This window comes from Poecilia latipinna, unplaced genomic scaffold (assembly GCF_001443285.1).
Source record: "Poecilia latipinna isolate Pla-1442-1.1 unplaced genomic scaffold, P_latipinna-1.0 Scaffold0, whole genome shotgun sequence".
NCBI lineage: Eukaryota > Metazoa > Chordata > Actinopteri > Cyprinodontiformes > Poeciliidae > Poecilia > Poecilia latipinna.
The window spans coordinates 735,988-759,815 of NW_015112616.1; the positions used below are offsets into that span (position 1 = coordinate 735,988).

General features: G+C 38.0%; 1 protein-coding gene across 6 annotated transcripts in view; it reads right to left on the reverse strand.

The window, feature by feature from the left end:
* mid2 (midline 2) overlaps positions 1-23,828 on the reverse strand; it is a 170,802-nt gene that overhangs the window by 78,795 nt on the left and 68,179 nt on the right. For all 6 annotated transcript variants that reach the window (XM_015029390.1, XM_015029471.1, XM_015029229.1 and 3 more), the window contains one exon: positions 986-1,875. In XM_015029390.1, coding sequence (XP_014884876.1) covers positions 986-1,819 — 834 coding nt within the window. In that variant the 5' untranslated portion in view covers positions 1,820-1,875. The remainder of the gene's footprint in view (positions 1-985; positions 1,876-23,828) is intronic.

Below are 23,828 nucleotides of genomic sequence, written 5' to 3' on the forward strand. Positions count from 1 at the left end.
TAAAATGTTTAAAAAAAAAAAAAACCCTTTTTAAAAAAAAAAAAAAAAAAAAATGTCTTGAGTGTGGTGAAGGACCGACTCCAGCTGCAGAAAATATTCTAAAGACTCTTGAATGGACGTTGCTTCAAAATTATCTTAAGATTGCAATTATCGCTGCTGCTTGTGCACCATTTTTAATAGTTTTTTTCTTCCGCTCGTCTTTCCATCAATATGCTTAGATGTAGCACTTTGTAAACATGTAGATGATATTCAACTTGATGATATTTTAATGTATTAAGATCCTGATTTTATTATTCTTCCATGAACACATTTTTTTAAAGCCATTGTGAGAACATAGATCCACTCCTTGTTCCTCTACATCTGATAAAACCACTCATGTACTGCGGTTAACAAATGTTAATCTGCATTAATCCACATATTTGTTCTGGATAATATCAACGACACAATTTTAACGTCTTATTTTTGGTTGCTGCTTCAAAATCTTAAAGATGAATAGAGCAATTCCTAAAAAAAGATACTCGAAGTCTGAACACAAACAAAGCCAGTCACCCATACAGAGCGTTCATACGCTCTGCAAACACTGAAGATAAAAGTTGGTCGGTGCCAGCTCACTGCTTTAGGCCTTTAGTGGTGGAATTAGCTCTTGCTGTTGCCTTCCTCTGTTGTTTTTCAGCCTGATTCAGCAGTCCCGGTCTTTACACGTGAAAGCTCAGCGGCCACAGGGAATGCCAGCTCAACGACTATCATTATGGGGGCCCTCCCTATTGGTCTCCATCTCTCTTTCCTCTCCCAGCAAGTAAACCATCCAAATTATCTCTTCTGATTCTCTGTTTCTGATCAGTTTGTCTTGCTTACAGAAACATTGTCATGAAAGCAAAACATTTGGTTAAAATTGTGGTTTACTGTACCATCCTAACACAAAGATAAAGAGTACATAATGAGAGAAGGGGGTTCTGCACACTAAAGGGTATACTGAAGGACTAACCTTGAGCTTGTCAAAGCGGTCTGTGAGCGAGGACACCTGGTGGTCTCTGTGACGACCCACCAACTTGCAGAGGGCACAGATAAGCTGGTCATCCACCAAGCAGTACATGTTGACCTTCTCGTTCTCGTGCTCTAGGCAGGTCAGGCCCCGGAGGTGAGTGTCTGGCACTGGCTCCACCAGGCGGTGGCTGGTGAAGGGCTTTTTGTTCGGGTGTGTTGCACGCAGGCATCGGTCGCAGTACGACACCTCACACGTAACACACGTCTTAACAGCCTCGCGAGGCGGATCCTGTTCGCAGAACTGGCAGCTGATCCTTGGATCCATCTTCGCCACAACAGCTGGGCTGTGGTTCGCGTTTGTGTGGTTGGCGTGATTGGTGTGGTTGGCGTGCGGGTGGGAGTGGCTGGAAGTGGCTGGGCTGCCACGGGCACTTCCTCCACCTGTTCCACCGCCGCCGCCGCCGCCACCACCGATCGTTCCAGCTATCGTGCCGCTAATGGTGGCGGTGTAGGGCCGCTGCGTCTGCAGCCGCCGGCTCTCGGTGGGGGAGTTGGGGCCGCTGAGGGAGGCCTTTTGAAAGCGGTCAATGATGTTTTGCAACGTCACATTGCGCTTAAGGCCCTCCAGGCCGCGGTGATTCAGCGTGATGACGTAACGACACGTGGGGCACTGAAAGGCGGAGATGGACTCGAGGGGTTTGCTGGTGGAGCAGTGAGACACCAGGATGCGGTGGGCACAGTTAAAGCAAAGGCTGTGGGCACAGGGTAAGAGCAGAGGATCTTCAAACAACTCCAGGCAGATCGGGCACGTCAGCTCAGACTCCAGTGTTTCCATCTTCAGTTAAACCAATCTAAAGGTGACATCAAATCCCACGGAAGCTGGCCAGTTACCTACAAGAAAAGAGAGGAGAGATTTACTGCTAGTGCTGTTATGAAGATTAATTTCCTGGTTGCTAACGGTGTCTTTATTAACTAGTCTGTACGTTTGAACATGTTGTTTGGAATTTGTTTCTAAGTTGTTTATGCATTACATTGTTTTTCTTTTTTTTGTTCTTCTTTGGTACGACTGATATTAATTTTCAAAGCTTTGTCCTTCCTACAATATTTTTAAAGTTTAAAATTTCATGTTGATTTTAGATGAATTCTAAAGGAGTATGCAGAAATTTTGTTGCACTTTTTTAGTGTAACTTAGTTGACTGATCAATTTATGGACATTAGTTTAAGTTGATGTTCTTTTAATAACAACTAAATTTGTTAATCCTTTCAATCTTGGGCTATTCTTTAAGAATCTGTTTCCAGCACATCAGCTGCGAGACACCGAGTGCAGGTACCACCCTGGACCACCCTGTGAGGATTTAGTAGGGCTGTGTAATAATATCGATTTTGCGATATATATCGATATTCATCCGCAAGTATCGTAACATCCAACTGTCACCTTGCTCACTCACTGCTTGCTTCGCCGGGAGAGTGATTCAGTCATCAGGCTTAGAGTGATTCCTTCAGATGTTAAGTGTCAAGGTTAAAAAGGTATCAACCTATTCAGAACAGGGTACTTGGTGCACTTTATTTACTTTACAAATGCATGTAAGCTACAGTTTGCGCTGTTTCAATTAAAAGAAACATGTTTTCTCACCACTACTTTGATTAATTTTGTCCAGCTGTCGACTTTAAGTCTGTGTCCATGTCCAACCAGAGCCAGGTATTGTGTGGTTGGTGCTTTTAATCAGTTTTCAGTTAAATTAATTCAGTCCAACTCTATAACAGTCACAAAATGTCACCAAAATCACTCTGTCCCTCTAAAATTGTTCAGAAAATCGCAAAAGTGTATTGAATTGTATCGTTTGCTGAATATCACAATATATATTGTATCGTAAGCAGAATATCATGTATCGTATTGTATCGTGAGGTTATTGTATCACTACAGCCCTAGGATTTAGCACAGCTAACATTTGCACTTTCTTGTGTGGGTGAGCTATAAGTCCCTCTGTGGGCCCAGCTTATTTGTTCAAACCTTTTCCATGTGATTCTTCTTTTAGAGCTGTATGAAAAGCAATGGCTGAACCAACACAGAGAAATAGGATAGAGGTTGGCTCATGTTAGAAGAGAAATAAAAATCAATACAGACGAAAACAAAAGCGAAAAGGAGAGATACATCCTCAGCAGTCGAAGGAACGGAGACTTATGGAGAACATTTGCCTTTCTTTAACTCACTCACTCTACAGATTACATATCTGCAAGTGAAATCACCTTGACTTATTGAGCAATAAACATTTAGCTACATGGAAAATCAAACTATCAAAAGCAAGATTACAACAACAAATTCAAACAGAGCAGCCGAACAGACACAGGGTCTAAACTCAGCAGGAAAATTGATTTTACATCTTTTCCCTAAATCTCCAAGATTTCTCAGCACGTTCTAGCCTGCATATCAAGCTGCCTTACCCTCAAGGTGGCCTTAAAAATCACTGACATGTGAAATCAGTAATAACTCCTTTCCCCAACACTGCCACCTTGCTGATTTAAGGCCATAGGTGAGCAGTTTGTAGACCTGCTCTATCTCTTAAAAGAAACCAAGCAGGCACCGTGAAACAGCAGTAATAAACCAGATGAAAGACAGTGACAATTTCATTACGTCTCTAAATTAATGATAGCATCTGTCTCTCTCGTGCAGAATTCACACTGGAGTTGGTTTTCCGTTGCATAACTGAAAACCAAAACATGTTTTAAGGTCATGTTAGAGAAGGAAAAACTGAGACAATTTGCATATGAGACTTTCTTAGATGCACAAAAAGTTGACAGGTTGAAACAGATGTTTAATTTATGAAGTGGCAGAGTCAGCAAATCGTCATTTAAGATGCTCAATCAATTTTAAGACACTTTAAACAGCCAAGGGGACTAAAAAATATATTTCTCATATTTTACATGCTAAAGCATTTCAATGTCTCATTAAAATATGCCCATTCACACACATTGTTTGACATTCACTTATTGTTTTACTGAGTTAAATGTGCTGGTTTAGCTTTGCATTGCACATATTGTTTATTGTGCAGTTAAAATGACTTCATGTGCTGACAGGAACAGATAATCAGATTCTCGGCTTGTTTTCCACACATCTGCATTGTCCTTGTCTTCTAGTTTGTTTTCCATACTGAGAAGTGATGAATTTCCTGCAGTGACCCATTTGCAGCCCAGCGATTTCACTGAATTTCTAAACACAAATAAACTCAGGAACCGGAGAAAGGAACTGCTGAAGACAGGTTTGCATAAAGACACAAACAGCGCTGAAAAAGCCAAGACTCATTTGTACTAACTGAAGTCTCCTTCTGCTGTACAAGAAAAAGGCTCTAAACTCTGAGCCGTAAGAGTGAATATGATTTGTTTATGCTCGTAATGTTTCGAAGAGAACGGTTACAGTAAGCAATTGCGCCGGTACAATTTTGCAGTCTGGAAAACATTATAAATCCCTACCTTTTGAAAATCATGCAGATATCATGGTAATAAAAAGGAAAGAACGCCGTCCTTGTGCAGATTCGACTATTTGTGTTTGAAGTTGCATGGAAGCAAAAGGTCGCTGTATATTTTTTATTTTTGCTGTCTTTGCAGACACACAATATCCTCCTCCGGTATTCACCTTGGCTGCATTTTATCAGATGCTTTATGTGATTGTTATCAAGAGGCTGACTCTGTTCTGGCACAATGAAAGTGAAGGTTCAGAAGCCGACCTCCACTAACAGAGCCAGCATAAGGTTCGGCTCATCCCAACAAAAGGTCTAATTTGTCTGTAGTTTATCAGAGAGCTGATAACCAGAGGCAGACAAAATGAAATGACCAGAGGAGTTACATATGAAGGCAGGGACAATCTCATGTCAGCACAACCTGTTAGAGCAAGAAACCTGTGCATCACTATTTGCCCACTTCAATTGAGATGTTATTGTCCACACGAAGGTTTTAGTCTTGACACTAGAAACAACTTGTACAATTAACTTAATTTGAACTGTACAGATTTTCTTTTTTTATTATTAATAAAAAAATAATTTTGCAAAGCATATTTTGTGAAGACTAGTGATAGTTTCTGATAAAGGCAATGTGGCTTGCCACCAAGGACAACATAAAGTGTTGGGCTTCAAGAGCAAGCACTTGCAAAAAATGTGTTAGTTCTGTCAGCAATGTGTCAGCAACTCTTCTGCAGGAATACAGTGCAGCATTTTAGGTACTGAATAGATACACACAAATGGTGAGAGAGTGACAGGCAGGATTCTAAAGACAACTCGCATAAAAACACTGTAGGCATATCGCCATTGGCTGTTGTTTATTTCGTAATAGATCGGCAAGTTACATGACAAAAGTCATTGTTTGTTGCACAACAGGCTTTATGATTGGCAGGTGTGGGGTGTAGGGGATTTAAGAGAAATGGTGAGCCCGGGGTGCTAGTAATCCAGGAACACACACTGGCTAATAGAAACTTTTGCTACACAACCTAAAGTAAGGATATCTAACTGATTTCAAGTATCACAACTTTCTCTTATGCAAATTCCAACAAATGCTAATACATTGAGGTTATTGTTTTTATGAGACTGACAACAACAGCTCATCTACATATGACTCCCACCTGAGTGACCTGTCTGCAATAACAAGACACAAAAGTGACATTCATTAAGTGCAGCTAAGCACCAGCTCATGCAGAACGTTATTAAATCAAGTGAAGTTTATTATGAGGAAAAGCTGTTCGCAACAGACAGTATATCATCAATGAAATGTGTGAAGTGGGCCTTTTTACTTTTTTTTTTTTGAAAACTAGAATTTGATAAATCTGAAAACTGCTTTCAAAAATTACACATTTTGCAGTAAATCTGTGCCAAGGAAGCTAAAGATAAATTATAACGGCCATCAGATCAACAGAGAGCAAACGACCACTTTACAGTTCCAAGGTTAACTGAATCAAGTTTGCTGGGCCTTCCGATGTTAATGTGACTGTGTTTAACGGAGCATGGTGTTATAATTAACACCAAGCTTTTTAACACACCATCACCGAGCCCATTAGGCTTCGGCTATGTCACCCTGGGGAAACGGCATGGGCTATGATGGGAGCCACTTAGGGGCTGAATCACTAGCCTCATGCTAGACAGAAAGTCTGCTCTGGCGTCTACGTGGCACGTACAACACTTTATAAAACTATAATATTTACAAACAAAAACGGTGTTGTGTGAGATTAAGTGATGTTGAAAACGGTGCTACAGATATAAACAGAGAAACCTAAATAGTTTTCTTTGACATAAGGCCGTCTTTTAAAGTCAGACATTTATCTTAAAAATGACTCTTTTGATGGTTGATTACTTAGAACTTTAAAAGCCAAACTAAGAATCTCTGACACTTTTACACTTCCTCTCTGCATAGGCTTTCGTATCCACTCATGGTTTGCAAGACATAACCCTAAGGAACACTCCAGAAGAGAAGATATTCATGTTGTTCTTTCTGCTGCTTTGTAATCTTGCAAATAATAAAAGCATAAAAGAAGCTGTGTATCTACAAGCTCACATTCACAGTCCCTTGGCTGTGTGTATGCATGAGTCTGAATTCACCGCTGCAATGCATGCATCCGTCACACGCAGCGAGACTCATGAAACAAAGATGATTATCCCTGAGTAAACAATCCGCTGGCGAAAACCAAATTGTTCCCCATTGAACTTTAATCATACAGCTGCAGGGCCATGAGGGGGCGGCTAATGGACACTTGATGAAGCAGGGACATTGAAACAAAGCACCACACTTTGACCTTTGGGGGAAGACTCAGCAGCTGTGACGTTTTTATTTTAAATTGTGACTTTCAAATCACAAATGTCATATCTCTGCCAGCAACTAAGTATAGTGTTTTAAGGCAACATGTAGGCATGTTTATCTTATGTCTAATATCATCTGATCTAATCTAATCTAATCTAATCTAATCTAATCTAATCTTTTAAATTATCCTACTCAATTGTAAATTCTTAGAAGTTGAATAAGATATCTTAACAAATTTATAATCTGCTTCAGATTATAAAGTCATTAATCTGAAATGGTTAAAAGAGGAAATCTACAGATTTGACCTTTAAAGCTGTAATATGTAAATTTTATGAACAATATATGTATTTTGAACATATTTGTTAAAACTGTCACTATGTTGCGGTAGCATACCATGAGACAAAAAAAGCAGGGAGGAGGCAAGAGTGTTTAATGTTTTTCCAAGGACCAGCTGTCTCGTGTAATGACATAGTGACACTTTTCACAAATATATAAAACCTGTTGTTTATAAAACTTACATACTACAACTTTTAATACTCCTTCACACTATTTTGTATCAGCCTTTTGTCTCAATGTCAATCTCTCAAATGACATTCCCACATTGCTGCCATCTTCATAGTGTACCATATGCAGTTTGATCAGTACATCAGTGAGCCTGCCACACAACCATCACTACTCTTAAAAAGAGAACTTCACATTTTCTCCAGTGCAATGGGTTTAACAAAGCAGTAACTCATCTGTCACAACAATTTCAACATCACTTAATCTCACACAACAGAATGCTGATACTTTACTCCCCTGCAGCATGTTGGAAGCTTGAAACTGAAACCTCTAACTCTGATTTATTTAGCCTGTAAATTGTCCATCTAATTGGGGCTCATTCAGGGGATGTAACAGCAAAAGCAAGGCAGTAGTGTACCAGGTCATAACACAGAGGGACACTGTGAATTCAAACCTACTCACCAGGTTGAATAAACTTTTTTCACACTGTTAGCAAACAGATGTTTTTCAAAATGGCAGCATACATGGCAAGATAAGAAACGGTGTGACATCAGCTGAAGTTAATCCAAAATCGGTATTAGCTTGATTGATGTGCATTGAAACCCACCCATTAAATAAATGAAAGCACAAACTGAAGTAACATAAATAATAACACAAAGAGTAGATCTGCCTTAATCAGCATTTAAGACCATCTGACATCATTATTTCCTACCTCTGATAATGCAGATGCTTTTTCAAACCGTTTCAACACATACATGAAATTTATCTGGGTCACTTGGCTAAGCTACTAACCTGAATTACTTCACTAGTACATAACCACAAGTATTTCACAGCATTACATAACAAGGATGGAAATGGATTTTGTAGTTGGCAAGGCTACTGTGAACCCAACAGTTGAAATATATACTATATCTCTACCCACACATTCAAGCCTACAACCGGGGATTTACTTTGAGCTCTTTGCCATAAATCAAGCATCAGCTGATTGCACCAGTTACAACTGGCTAGGACAAACCATGGCTGTAATAAACAGTCGCCACATTTTACTGTCAGATTCTGTGTGCATATAGTATATCAGTCCTCCGGCGCAACAGCCCACCCTACAATCCCTCCATCTGTATTCACACTGCTCTTTACAAGTGCAAGGAGCAGTGTTAATCTATCTGTGGTAGTTGAGTCCATCCATCACACTGGAAGCTGCAAATGACAGCCTTATTTTAGTAAAGGAGGAGAAGCAGAAAATCACATGACTGAGCCTTTGGAGAATACGGAAGAAAAAAAAAACTAGCAGTAGGAGGTGTGGTGGTCCTTTAGGTGTGGTGGGAAACTTTAGAAAGAACACATGCTGTCGTTATCCAAATATAAACCAAACTTGAAGCTGAACTTTCACTTTCCTCTTGAGAAACCAGAGAGAAAGACCTTTGAAGAGAAGATTATAATTATGATTTTGTTTAACCCATCGCTCTATCTCTCTATCTCTCTATAATATGGTTGTGTATGTTTGTTGCTGAATGCTGTAGGCAAACCTAAAGAGCATTGTGTCTAAATTAAACCCTCCCAGAAAAGGTATTTTCCATAAAACAGAGCAGAAGAATGGGGTTCTCTTTTTGTCTCCATAAATCAGCTACAAACAAAAGTGATCAACAGACAGACAATCTAAAAGCTCTCAGATAATGAAATTTAACTGCATTATTTTTTTTACTAGACACTCATTAGATTAGGAGTACAGGAAATTGTATCCACTTGTGAAAACACTGTATAGTAGCTTACCTTTGAAACTAAAGACAGAGTAAAGATAAAGTGATCAGGAGACTTTTAACACTATTTAACCAAGCTTTAAAACGAGGCAGCACACAAAGTACACAGGAAGACAAATGAGCAGCCCAGACAACAGAGACCAAGCTAAAAGCGATTTCTCTGCTACCAGCCTGTGTTTCTTTTACAATTTTTTTCCCCCAGTATAGTCTTGTTAAACATGACTTTGTGGGACAACTCGTCTCCTGAACTATATATATATATATTTTTTAACAAATTGATTATATCACTGGAGTGCACCTTAAACCAGAGTGACAGAAACCTACAACTTACATGTGTAAACTAAACTGTGTGTGTTTAACTCCAACTTATTGGGAAGAACAGAGGAGCATAAAAGCTTGCAGCATCTAATGTCTTTGCAACAACACAAGTATGTTAATGAAATAGAAGAAAGGTGTTCCTGAAATTGTAATCAGAGATCATGACAGAGCTCCACTCAGCTGGCTAGGACACAAAATGTCATTACTAAATCAAAGACTAGGCTTAAAAAAGAAGTTCTTGTTAAAAAGCCGTACCCCACTGAGGCATTTTGGTATCTTTCTGTCATCATAGAAGATCTCTGGATCCCTTAGACGGATTTAATGGTGGAGAAGGTCGAGGAGGAAAGAAGCTTCTGAAGGAGCTTAATATGAGAAACATGTGTGTCCCACATGAAAGTGACAAGGCTCTAAAACGTTCTCCACACACACTCTGAATTTATTTAGTAACAATGAAATCCCAGACATGACATTCAGCAGTTTAGCTAATCTAACTCGTGTTTATTTCTGACAAATGAAGGAAGAGGAGACAGAGTGACATAAAATAGTGTTGACAAAGTTGCCACATATAATCTCAGAAACCACAGTATCAGTTACAAAAAACAAATGTTTTTAACATACACCTTCAAAATATTCACTCCCCTCCCCCAAGAAGGCTGCCTTATCTATAGGAATACTATGCATTTTTGTTTTTAATAGATTAAAAAGTATAGTAAAGCTGTTCACAGTATTTCTAAAATGTATAAATGGTATTTTTTGTAGCACATTCTTTCAGCCAGACCTTTAGTAGGACTTTTCAGCACTTTCTCTGATTTCTCAGTGGTTTGATAAAACCCTAAAAATGTTGCCATGTTCTTGTTTATTGTTAACTTTAAGTTAACTTACAAGTGTTAACTTAAAGATGTGTCCAACATTGCAGACATGTTTTTTAGGCTCTAACACACAAAGGAGATGGTGTATAAGAAAGAACAAGAATATCTACACCAATATTATCATACATAACATAAACGTATCACCAATTCCAAGGTTCCTATTCTTAACCTACAAATATATTTCGGAAAGTTTTTGGCATAACCACATGTTACATCTGAAATCTTTGGAAGGAATATATATATATAAAAAAAACATCTGAACCTGTTAGTATGCTACTCTGCCCCCACTCACAATTTAGTCTCCAATCCTCGCAATGTTTTAATCAGTACATGAACATTTTGTTCTTGCTGTCTTGACAGTGTAGGCTTTGCAAATTTAAAACAGATTTCCCCAACAATAGTGTTGGGTAATTTTGCTTCAAAGAAGCAGTAAATACTCAAATAAATTCGCAACAAATTGTTGTTGTTTTTTCCAGAAAAAAAACTGAGCCTGGTAACAACCTATTAACACCAGGGATGTTTCACTCAGTGTGGATAAAAATGCCACCTTTCTAACTTAACCCCATTCTGGAATAGCATAGCACAATGGCTGTTAGCTGTCAGCTGATTCTGCAGGTTAAACAAAGACACATGCTGTTCAGCTGTCAAGCCTGCAGTCTCTGACCTCAATCTGCTCTGGACTCATTGTTATTCAGATTTCACCAGCATCTTCGCACCAGGTAAAAGGTTAAAGATGCTGAAAACAAATTAAAAACAGATTTCTTGCCTTGCTTGCTCAGCAGAAACGTCATTAATTATTCACTTGGTTGGAAAAACCGAGGGTCCAGGAAGTGGCACAGGATGGTGCTTTCTTATCTGTATTTGTATCATAAAGTGGATTTCTCTCTGAAACAAGGAGCTTCCATTCATGCATTAACGGCTCCACCAAACATCGCAGCTGTAACCAACATGTCTCCACAGAAAGAGGCTCACTTGTTTCTACAATGTTTAACCGCCTAGACACATCCCGATTGAATAGGTACAAGTATTACTCATAAGGGTTCATTTAAGCAGACTTATATATTACTGCTGTATGAATGTTTTCAGAATCAACATAATTTCCAAGCACTCTCCCTATGGCTTTAATACCCCAGCTGAGGGTTTAAGCCAAAAAGAAACGACACATTGTTTGAATGGAATCACTGGAATCCAGTGCCATTAGTGGACTGAATGGTTGACATTTCTCTCTGCTGACATTTGGATGGCAATTAATTTAAACCAGTGGAGTTGAAAATACCAAAAAGATTTTTGCCACACACAAAGAGTCTATAGTTATTTAGAGCTCAATAAGATGGTAGTTGAGAAAACCATTAGCATAAGAAACTATAAAGCGCAACAAAAATGCGGGCATAATTACACACCCTGATGTAGATTGTGATTTCTCTTTAACATTTATTTATGGGATAAGGTAACTTGTTTAGTCCATGACAAATGATCTGGGCTTCCTTTGGCCACCACCCATATTCCTGACATTTTCCTCCATATTTTTCTTTCCTCTTCCTCTGTTCTCAATCTTCTTCCCTCCACTGGATCAGTCTTTCCTATCTGCCACAGATTTCCGAGCAGGCTGGTTTCAGAAATTCCTATTCATAGAATGTAAACGCTTCTGCAGACAAGCTGGTGTTTCCATTTCACTTTTAGCACAGATGAGAGTACGGGCTCAACGCTTAACCCTCTCGTCGCTGTTTCAGGGGAAAATCTGTGATTATAAATAAGATTTTAAAAGAATACAGAGAACAATGCCACAGAATTCACACCTCTCTTGAACTTTTTCACATTTTTCCAAGTTACACCTGTAGAAGCATCTGTGGTTTGAAGTGGAAGGAACCGGGTATAGGGTTCTTACAAATAAACAAATTGAAGCTTTTACTTTTTAATAAAATGACAAACATTGTGTGTATTTGTAGCTAGAAGTTCTTTGAGGTATGTCTCATCTAGGCTTGTACATCTAGATGATGATTTATATATTTGCACCCTCTTTGTCCCAAAACCACTGACACTCCTGGACGCAAATACACATTGCTTCAAAATAAAATCTAACAATTTTGACACAGTACAGAAAACCGTATTGGTTTTCTGCTCATCTGTAGCGCTGATGAAAGCTCCGCCATGTGTGAAGGACATTTGCTGATGCAAGACAATGAAAAATAAAATAAACAATCAATTCTTGTCAAGCTTATGGCCAAATCAGACTTGCTAATTAGCTTAATGCATTTATACATGAAAGCAGACCGAAATTAAATTTTAACAGAGCTGTGACAGCGAATAGAGCGCACCTCCTCTCAGTTACCATCGACTTAATACTTCTGTCTGTTGGCAGCTTGACAGCCTGTGGGTAATAAAGTTAATACTGTCACTGGGTGTCTCGTCAGCTCTGTGTGGTTCTTTTCCTGTGGTGGAGCGCCTTATCAGGCCTCAACAGAACACTGTGGCAACTATGCCCCGGCCTCACTTCATGCAGCTTCCATTATTCATGTGCTTTTGCCCAGGTGAGAACAAACCCGGGATCAGAAGTTGGCAGAACGGCTTATGAGACATTTAGACGCAGCTGTGCATGCTGGGGTGAACAAGGGATGAACAGAGAGGGGAATAAAGTTGAGCTAACAACGTACCAGAGCAAATGATCTGTAAAGAGGCTTCAAATATGTTTATACTTTCAACCATGTTCCTGTCTGTCAGCCTCACTACAGTCTGAGGTCAAGTGGATATAAACAAGTAATTACAGACTTTCTTTACGAGTTAAACAAAAAGAGCAAAAAAAAAACAAAAAAAAAAACGTATGCGGTTAATTATCTACTGTAGCTAAATATCCATAAGGAAATTAGAAAAATGGATGCACAGAGAAATGTAGTAAACCGGCTGTGCCCTTATTTATTATCCTATTTCTATAAAATATAGTTTAAAGCTATGAAAAATCTTGATGTGAGACATAAAATATACATTCTCTATATAAATCTATAAACATTTTGTCTGTCAAAGTGAAGAAAGACTAAAAAATTGTTTCTCTTAATTAACTTAACTCTACATAATTGCCACCGTAAAAGATATATTTTGTTAAATACTCCCTGTGTGACGGCCGCTATGAACATTGTGACGTTCTTCAAACAAACACTGCGATTAGTCCAATTTTTGTCGTTTGTTGATATTAAGAGCAGACATTATGTTCAAGTATATCAGGCCAACACCTAAAAACACACAATGATTTTCCACACAAAAAAACAAACACAAAAGACTGTTACTGTGTAAAGAGGATTTAAAAGGTGGGTTTTTCTCAGAATGAGTTACAGAATTACTTAGAAGTGAGAGATCAAGGCTTTCAGTAGATAACAGGAGGGTTAAGCAGAATAGAGAGAAATTTGTTCTGTTTTGTCCTTTTGAGTTTTCAACCTCTCATTGAACACATTGGATTTGGAAATATTCCCTGACTACTGTTATGGTACTATCTGTGCTAATCTTAAAAAAGCTTCTCAGTTTAAAAAAAAAAATCTAATCATTACTCTTATCTTGCTAAAGGCTTTACAATTTTCTCTCACAACATCAATGCACGACATCATCTCTTCAAATATAAATAGTTCAGGATCGCTGATTAGAGCAAGGCTATAAAAACGTTGTTCTTACACCTTGAATATGACTTTCTAAAGAGAAATCAGCAATACTCTTATAAATACGCTGTATGGACAGGTCAATATTTTAGCAAACAGCAGATTATTAATCACTAATTCCTGTTAAATCTGCATCTCTAATAGAGTTGAACCAGTTTTCTTCATCCATGCAGTCTGACAGTACTTGTGGTAAATATTTACTCATATCTTTGCAGTTCTGTCTGATAAATCCTCAAGGAAAGACAACATGGACAAAAAGCCTTAAATTAAATTTTTTACCCAAGGGCAGTTCTAAACTGGAATATGACAACACTATCACCAAGCAACAGGCATCTTGTACTTCTTTCCTCACTTTTTATTCTGAGAACAACATATTTCCTAAGCAAGCGTTCTTTGATTTGACTAATTTTTTTCTCAGAGTCCCAAATACTGTGGAGCAAACTGTTCTCTACTTTCACCCATGAAGCTAGAAATGAGTTGAAAAAGCTAAACAAATGAGCTAAAAAAGTTCATCCAGCAAAACTTAGGTAATGTATTTCTTCCCAGAAAACCAAACTTCTTTACTGATACTTGACACCAGTTTAGCCTCATTTTTCCATCCTTTTAATACATTCCACATAAGTGCACTAGAGCACAGTGCCAAGTTGATGGCATACCTGTAACTGGAATTTTCTATAAATATGCAAATGTGCTCCAAGTTATGTGAGAAAGCAATTTACACAATGCATAAACAGTACACTCTGCTAACTAACAAAGAACCTCTCAGAGAGAAATTGTATTTTCAGCTCCTGTACATGTGCAGTATGAGGCGTTTACCAGTCATAAGACAATTGCTTGATGTTGGAAGACTGACAAGAAATTCCTGAAAAATGAATGAATCCTGATTAAAAAAACAAACAAAAAAACAGCAGATAATTGTTAACCACTATTGAATATGCAGGCTTTAGCCGTTGCTGTTAATCTGCAACAAAACCGTTCCAGGTTGAAATCCTGGACTGTGGATCCTTACATTTTCATGTAAGGATTCTCTTCAAGTCCTTCAAAAATGCGAACAGCTATTGTCCTGTTTGTTTGTAACTCTGTGATTTACTGGTGACCTATCCAGGGGCGTACCCGTTCGCACAATGAGACAGGCGTCAGTCCCCGGTGACCCCCAAAGGATAAGGAGGTATAGACAAAGGATAGGAGGATGCTAAAGCTGAATTAGTGAATAACAGGATGGTGGACATGATTAGGGTCTCACTGGAATTAATGTTTTGCATCAGAAATACCTCAATTTGCTTTCTCTAACCCTAACCAAACATCAAAGAGCTGGTTTTTTGGGGGAACAGTCGTGGTTTTTCTGAATTTTACCTCATCCACAAAGTTTCCTAAATCTCTTTACACCAGCCACTGGAAAGCAAAATTACACAACAGATAGAAACGATAACACAAATGAAAGACTTGTCAGAGTCGTCTCGACTGAATCAACCACAATCTCAAAGTATACAGAAAGAGACACTAACCTCTTATTCTCACCTTCCCCTTTCACAGGAGACAGAGAGAGGATAATAGTGTGAAATGAGAACATAAATATATCATTTATCAAGTTAAATTCTGGATGAATTTTCCTATTCTGCTGGATGCTTTTGGTGTGAAACGCCTCAAGCTGCATGTTTTGTGGGACGTTCATGTCCATAAGTAAAGGGACATATCTAGAAGCCAACCCGGTTTCACGTTGGGTCAAAATCTGCACCACCTCTATCCAAAAAATCCATTTACTAGTTCAGCTTCAGTAGATGGTACCATTAATAAAGCATGAGGTGTTCATAAGGCGTTACTAGGCCATTCGGTTATTCACTGTGGCAGGCTGTCCAGCAGAAAAAAAAGAAAAATATTAAAAATACAGAGGTAAAGCAAAGAAAACAGCATAAGGAGGTCAAGAGAAATCGGCTACAAAATATAGATCACGCTCTGAGAAAGTGGAGTGGGAAGAAAAGGTGGGAGACTTCGCCATCAGTGTGTCCCCAGGGAGGGGGTTCCTGTCCTCTATCTCGCTCTACAAAGTCAGAGCCTTTCTATTTATACAACGCTGTAATGTTTGGCATTTCCTTCAACGGGGGAGGTTATGGCCATTGTTTTCTTTGGCTGCTGTTCGATTGGCTCCATGTGCTGAAATGTCAGCAGCTTGTGGCTCTATTTGCTCGATTAGCTTTATTTATCAGTGAGAAAATATTGGTTGTTCTTTCTCATGATGGGAAATCTTGTCTGTGGTGAAGCAAAGAGTGGATTCAGGGATTCGGGCAAGAACCAATGAGCTCAAATAGCAATTTGATGAACTGAGCTGCCCCCTCCGTCTTTTGTAGGATGCTAATATACAACATGCTACAGGTTACAGCACAATTACTGCAGTATGTGACAGATCTGCGTTTGCTTATGGCATCTGCAGCAAACATAAAGCTGTAATGATGTGCAACATATAATAGTAAGCTAATCTGTAGTGCCACGCAGTACCTCTTCATTTAAGCAGGGAAAAGCATTGCGGAAGTAATGAGACAATTCTTTATAAACAAAGCAAAAAGGAAAATAAAAGGAAAATAAGGCAATTATGCTCTTTGCAGCCAAAGTTTATGTATTTTTTGTCATTATTGAAACCCATTAGCATATAATAATTCTTACAAAGTAGTTCTAAAGGCTCTTAAAGGGCAACAAGGAGAGGAGACTTAGTTGCAGGAGAACATAAATGTGTAGCATTGATAAACATTGATATAGACGTCGAACAATATGGACCAATTAAGAGGAAGAATAGACTGCCTCCTGGCTTCATTTGAGATCAATTACTCTGATTTTGAAATAGTATAAGAGATCATCATTATGTTGTTTAAAGGGACAACTCCAACTAGACTTATGGTGTCTGGATCTGTACCTCTTTCTGTCCAGACAATGCACAGATGTGTCACACATGGTTCTTACTCAACCTGAGAAAGCTTCAAAGCTATAAAGGTCACCATATGTGTCTTTTGTATGAACTATAGTCAGCTGAGCTTACAGCATCAGGACACAAAACAGACAGGAAAAATATTTCCAAAAGTCTGTTTTAGTTCAGAAAACCTCTGAAAAATGCTACCCAGTCCAAAAAGACTGAGATGACTCATTTATAAGGAGGCAACTAGGGAAGTATCTATGCCTCTTTCACATTTCTGAGCTATTTTAACCGCAAACTTGAATGTATTTTGTGTGATAGGGTTGTCCCTAAAAGACATAATTTTCTTTTAATAAAATATAACTTTATTTTAAAGTTTTAGACTTACAATAAAGTCTAAAACTTTGTTTTGCATTTGTGTTCAGTCTCCAAGCAGGTTTACATATTTGGTGGGTGACTGAATTTTTCCTCAATCTTAATGAAAAAAAAATAAAATAACTCAAGCTCAGCCAAATTAGATCGAAAGCAACAATGAACAACAATTTTAGATTTTGCACCTGATTTTAAATTGGATTTAGTTCTGGACATTGACTGGTCCATTTTAACATAGGTATAAGAGCTGATTAGCCATTCCTCTGCTCCAGTTTCAAGAGTTAACAGTTTCTCACCATGTTAATGGTGAGGTTTGATTCTCACAATGTAGTTGTGGATCACTGCAGCTCCTCCAGAGTTTAGGTGAATGCAAGGATTGGACTACACTCCAGGAGATCTTCAGATCATGATATATTGCTTAATGCACTTCTACAACTTTTTCCACTTTTATGAAAACTTCACCTCTCTTTTTTGAGTCAGTTTAAGCCTTTTCATTGATTTGTTGGAAAGTATTGCTCACACTAAACAATAATCTCAGACTAAGCAGCATTTTAAAAATGATAGGGATCAGAAAGCTCTCCAGCAAGTGACAATGTAGGCCAATGCTGTTCTTGCTGAACCACAACAATATATTAATAATAATCACACATTTCTCGCATCTGCTCAGAAATGCATGAGGAAAAAGTGCAATACAAAAAGGAACATTTGTTAATTTGTCCCTTCAAGTGTCAGTCTTATCAGAAATCTAGAGCCCAATAAAAACTGTATCATGGTATCTTGGTAAATCTCCTTAGAACAGCTGTATTTATACTGAGATTAACTCACAAGGTGTTACATTTAAGTCTCTTTACACCACAAAATAGTATTTATTCAAAAGGAGTGAATGCTGTAGTTGGTAAAGTAAATATGCTGTACATATTGTGTAAAACACTAAATGACAGTCAATGTAAAAAAACAAATTTTCTTGGGCATAAAATCTCCTAAATATTCTGGGAAACGTGGGAAAACAAACAAACAAACAAACACACACATATTTAGTATTGTCGGTGTGGCCCTGCAACTGAGGTCAACACAAATCAATAGCTAGTTAGTTTAACAATAGCTGCCCGGCCTTGCCTGTATTTTAAAAATAGCTGTTCCCCGGGGCTGTGCAAAACCAAACAGTATAATGGTGAAGGTCAACAATGCCTACTGCCTCATCAGTACTGACCTGAGGTGATCTAAGGACTTAAAAGCCAAATAAACTCACTGCAGTCCAGCCACAGTAAGTTAGATTTATTCTCCAACAGGCAGGTTCAACTGATTTGTTAAATTCACAATCCACCTTCATGGAAAAAGTGAAACATAGTCGAAGAACATCACATTTTAGCTGGCAGACCGAAATAACATATAACCTCCTCCTGGAATTGTGGAGGATTATTAGAATTTATTGGAATCACTAGGATCTTATGAGAATATTAGAAATTTCAAACAAGCAAAATTCCTGCTGGTGCAAATGAGTCTTAGTCTGTCTATTTCAGCTCAACGCTGTTAAATAGATAAAAATTATGTGCGACAGTGCAACAGGTTTTCTTTGTGCTTGGAAACCTTTATGAATACTCTGGTAACGCAATAATGCGTAAAACAAGGAAGAAATCTCATGCTCATTTGAAGCTATGCAAATTTAATAACCTTCTGGATGTATTATGAATTGAAATCCCCTTTGAAACTAAAAACGCTCCAGGACACTGCTCTCTCATAAGACATGATGTCCGATTACCCCCAGGTCGCCAAACTCTTCTGACCAGAACGTCATATTTTCACAAGAAGAAGAAGGTGTGGAGCGACCAACAGAAAGGCCTCTGGGTATGGCATTAAAAACTTTATCCCTGGCTCCTGGTGGACTGGAGCTGAGAAGTGTTTTTACTTTACTGGCTTCCACTGCTGCAGTCATGGGAAAACTAAAGTGTCCTGTATTGTCTTTATAGTCATGTAAAAAAAAAAAAAAAAAAAAGGTACACCCTATAATTCAGTAACTTCACTTACTACATTCGGCAGCAAAAATGTGAGGTAGTTGTCTTCTTTATGACTTTAACAGTCTCCTGTTTCAGAGCAATCCTGGTCCAACCTTCTTTACAACATTGCTAAGTTTTGAAAGTCTTCAATGGTACATTTATCTATAGCGTTCCCAAGTCCCATCCCAGGATTTTAATAAGGTAAAGACAGCTTTTGACAGACTGCCTCAGGGCAGCTGTGGCTACAATCTTGTAGCTTCCCACCATCAGTGTGCAAATGTGTGTGTGAATTAAGTGAATTAATGACTTTACCTAGTGTTAAGCACATGATAAAGTGCAATACAAGTACAAGCCATTTACTATTTCCACCATTTAACGCTCTGGACTTTAACTGAGCCAATGGAGCAACTTGATTACTTACTTTATCAGGAATGCTGAAAAAGTAAGTAGGCAAGTCATTCTTTAATAATTGACATTTCTTTGAATAAAGTTGGCCTCAGTTGAAAACAAGCCCAATAAATAGCCCTCCACCGCCGTGCTTGTCAGCTGGTGTGTGGTGCTGGTGCTGACATGGCGTTTAGGTTTTTCCAAACATGTTTTTGTGCATCATGGCCAATTATCTCCACTTTGGTTTCATTTTTCTGAATTACATTTTTCTAAAGGTTTGGTGGCGTAGGCAGATGCAACTCTTCAAACCTAACTGCCTCACAGTATTACCTTTAGAGAAAACAACCTTTCTCTACTATACTGTTATGAAGATTTAACATGGTAAACAGAAGCTGTAGAGCCTAAGATTGTTTTGCAATTTTCCTGAGCACTGACTTTGTGGTAAACCAGCTGGGATAACAAGACCAAAGAAGACTGCCAGCAGTCTCAAATTGTTTCCACCTATGAATAATTTTTAGAACAGATTATTAACTTCAGATAATTTGAATATAAATGTATTATTATTAGTAGTTCGACATCAATTACTTCTGTAAGGCTACAATGTCTGTTAAGCCACATCTACTTGCGCCAGTCCAGCAATCCACCAAGATTGTGTTTAAAGGGGTGATCATAATTCCTGATGTTCACTTTAAAGAGTTTTAATTATCACCATTTGCTGCTGCATTTCCCATCAAATATTATGGGAGCAAAGTCTGTGACTACTCCCTGCTCTAAATATGAAGGAGATGGGTAGAGTTGAACTCCAGGAAGCAGTGGCTCATAATTGCAAAATCTTTGATTAGGACACTACACTGTGTGCCTAGCAAAACAAAAACAAGGCTGTGAGATGATGGTGATGGGCGGTGAACACTGATTGTCTACCGCTGCTGCCTCAGCTTGCCTTAGGTGCTTGAATTTACAACAATGATTAGACTATAAATCTCTGCTTGTTTTTTTTTAATGTTTTTTTTCTCTGTTGGCAGAACAGAGAGAGATGAATCTAGAAAAAAAAGAAGGAGAGGGGAGCTGGATGTAGCCAAAAGAAAACCAGACATAAGGTCAGAAGATGAAGAGAAAGTTTGTCATTATGTCAAGGCCACTTTTGTTACACTTACTTTGAAAGCACTAATTTAACATAATGAACAAGTATATAGGAATAAGGTTGCTGAACAGAGTCAGTGTTTTGGATGTTATAAAGAAAAAGAAGCCAAATACAGGAGAAAGAGGAGACAAGTAGAGCTGAACGGACTGAGAAGCAAGAGAGAAGATGAGAAAAATCAACAACATAAAATTGTGGGAGCTACAATAACCTGGAACATGTAACTATTCATTTTTGAACATAAAAAAAAAAAAACACATCATGTCAAAATACGTATTCCTCGTCATATTCCATTTGAAAAATCTTTTTCCCTGTGAAATAAAAATAACATTCATCTCTGCAACATTGATAGAAGATGTGATTTGAGTAATGATGGGCCAGTAGCACTTTATTTCCAGGAACACTTTTTGGCTTGTATTATACAATCTATTTCTAGGATTGCATGTTCTGTCCTAACAAGGGCCATAAATCAGCTTTGCTTCTGCCGTTTCCCCATTGTTGACAGCGAAGCCAGTTAAAACCTTGGAAGCTAAATTTTTGCTCTATTTATCTACAAAACATCTAATAAGGATCCAGAGAGGGAAACGGCTGGAGGTCAGATCAATAAGGAGGGTAAAAGAGGTGAATTAGATGTTGATAACTGTGTGCAAAATGTTTGAATTGCAGCTTTGACCAGTTAAATACTGCAACAAACGAAAAGTAGTCCTCACTGCACACCACAGTTTAGAAAACAAGTAAATAAGATGAGAAAAGGAGAGAAACGTGGAGAAAAAAATCTGAGTTGATGAAGCAACTGCAGGCCTTTGAACAGTAGAGCAGAGTAGAGAATAAAAACAACTTTTTGTTTTAAATTTATTGAGACTGAGACTGTTGTCCTACGCCTGCAACAAGTAAAAGAGTTGAATAAATTTTTTATCACAGATCCTCTTTCAACTGGAATTATACAATGTGCCACGTGAATTTAATATTTTGTAATTTATGACTGTAAAGTTATTGTAAAACAAAGTGCTATGATTTAATATTTCACTTAGTAAAGGTTGCTGATAAGACAAAAAAAAATAATAAAATAAAATAAACATGCCGTATCCTCTCTGCAGTGAGGGAAGATGATAGGAAACAAAGGAAGATTTGAAAGAAAACTTTGACTAGTCCAAAAACATTTTTGATTAGAATAAGAAGAAATCTTTAAAAACTATTTCAGCTTTCAAAAGATAACACATTTTTAATGATAAAAATAAAGCACGTCTGTATAATAAGGGAAAGCTTTTTGATAAATTTTCTTGTTGTTGGACAGAGAAACTGGTGCTCCATTGTTCTACTATTCCATCTCAGAAGTAAAACTCAATATTCATTAGTCATCAGGGGGATTTTTTTTATGCAGAATTGCTTTAAAATTCATGTTCAAAAGTTTGAAATTGTCAGATGAAAGTAAAAGAAACAATCTGATCTGCACTGAAGAAAAGTAGAAATCTTTTGAGTGGAAAACTTGTGTAACTTTCGAGACCCAATTTTGAACTCTGGATCACAAGATTACTCTTTGTCCTTTTAGATGCAACCAGAGGGAAGGAAAACAAGGTCCTCAAAGTTTCACAGCTTAACTGTCAAAGATGTCCTCTGTGGGTACAGTTAACAGAGCAGTACGTATTTAAAAAACTAAGACAGTTACAGATTTAGAAAAATCTGCTGCTAAAATGGATAAAAATCCCTCTGAGAAAAAGAAAAGAAAGAGTCTGTCTCACTTTAACAATCTTCAGGCAATGAAATTCTCTAAAAGGAAGAAGAACTGACCCCATTTACTTCCTTTATACTTTCAACCAAAAAGGGAAAGACTAACCTTCCCATTCATCAAAGAAAGATTTAATTTAAGAAAAAAATGCAAATGACACTGGTTTTAGAGTGCTGGGATGTTTGGTGCAGTGCTTAACTTCCTAATGCATGCAGTGAACCTCCTATAGCTCTGGTGGTCCAGAAATGCCCCTCGTTATGGACGTTCACTGCACTGAGTACAATGAAAGTATCAGAACAGAAATATGTGGGTGTCTACCACATCGTATATCTCCATGCTGCGTGGGTTTGAACTCCCACAGCTATTCTCTTGATCAGTGCTTCAGATTAAAACCATGTCCTTTATTGAATGAATTTGGAGTTTTCCTTTTTTTTTTCTTTTCCTAATTTATTACAGCCAGCTTTCAGTCATAGAATGTGCAACTTCTCCTCAATAGACAGTTGAGACAATTCATTTTGTTTCTTAAATATATCTGGCTTTTAATCATTTGGATGGTGTAAAGTGATCACCTGATGAGTACAACCAGGGTGCAAATGTATCCCTTTATTCATCTCTGAAGTCGAGTTTGACACTTTCCATTTAATGCAAATGCTTCTTGCTAATCCATGTAGTTTTGTTGCTCCATTCAAAAACGGATGTCACTTTGCTAACCCCTCATTTTGTGGAAATCGGTTGGAGATTGGAGGCAGACGATAAACGGGTCAAACACCCAGGTCACTGGCAAGACTGAAACCCACAAATGTGATCTTTTTACAAACCATGCGACGTGCAATCAGGTGCCCTGACAAAAGCTTCAGTGTGGACATGCGCTGAGGGTAGTGGACTCATCTTAGCCGGTGTTGGGTAGCACTATAGAATTTTAGCAAGCTATTTTGTTTGACATGTTGAGGCATGTCTGTGGTTCATACTGGCTGTGAGAGAGTAATTTAACCAGATAACAGGAAGGCATAACTGGAGTACAGCAAAGCTGCTCGTCTTAATCCTCTGTCGGTGATAGAAAAAGATATTTTTGGAAATGTTGGCAGCATTTTAGCAATCTCAGAGATACAATAGTGATTATTTTTTTCCAGAGAAGGTACGTGGAGACATCTGTTTTTATAGCTCTATAAACAGCTAAAATAAGCTGATAGTTTACCAGTTGAAGCCCTAAACTCAATCACTTTGGGGTTTTATAAATAGTTACACCCTATTTTACAGCCACTGCTTTCTCACCCAGAAGCTTTAAAATGTTTGCACTCTCAATATGAAGTTTGGCCACCTAGTTTAAAAAAAATACATAAATAAATTAGGGCTTCATCGCTAGTATAAAACAGACAAAAAGATTTTTAATCTTGTTGCAAAGACTGAGTTTCACCACAACACTTTAAAACCATCAACTAACCAGACTGATTTTGTGTTTAA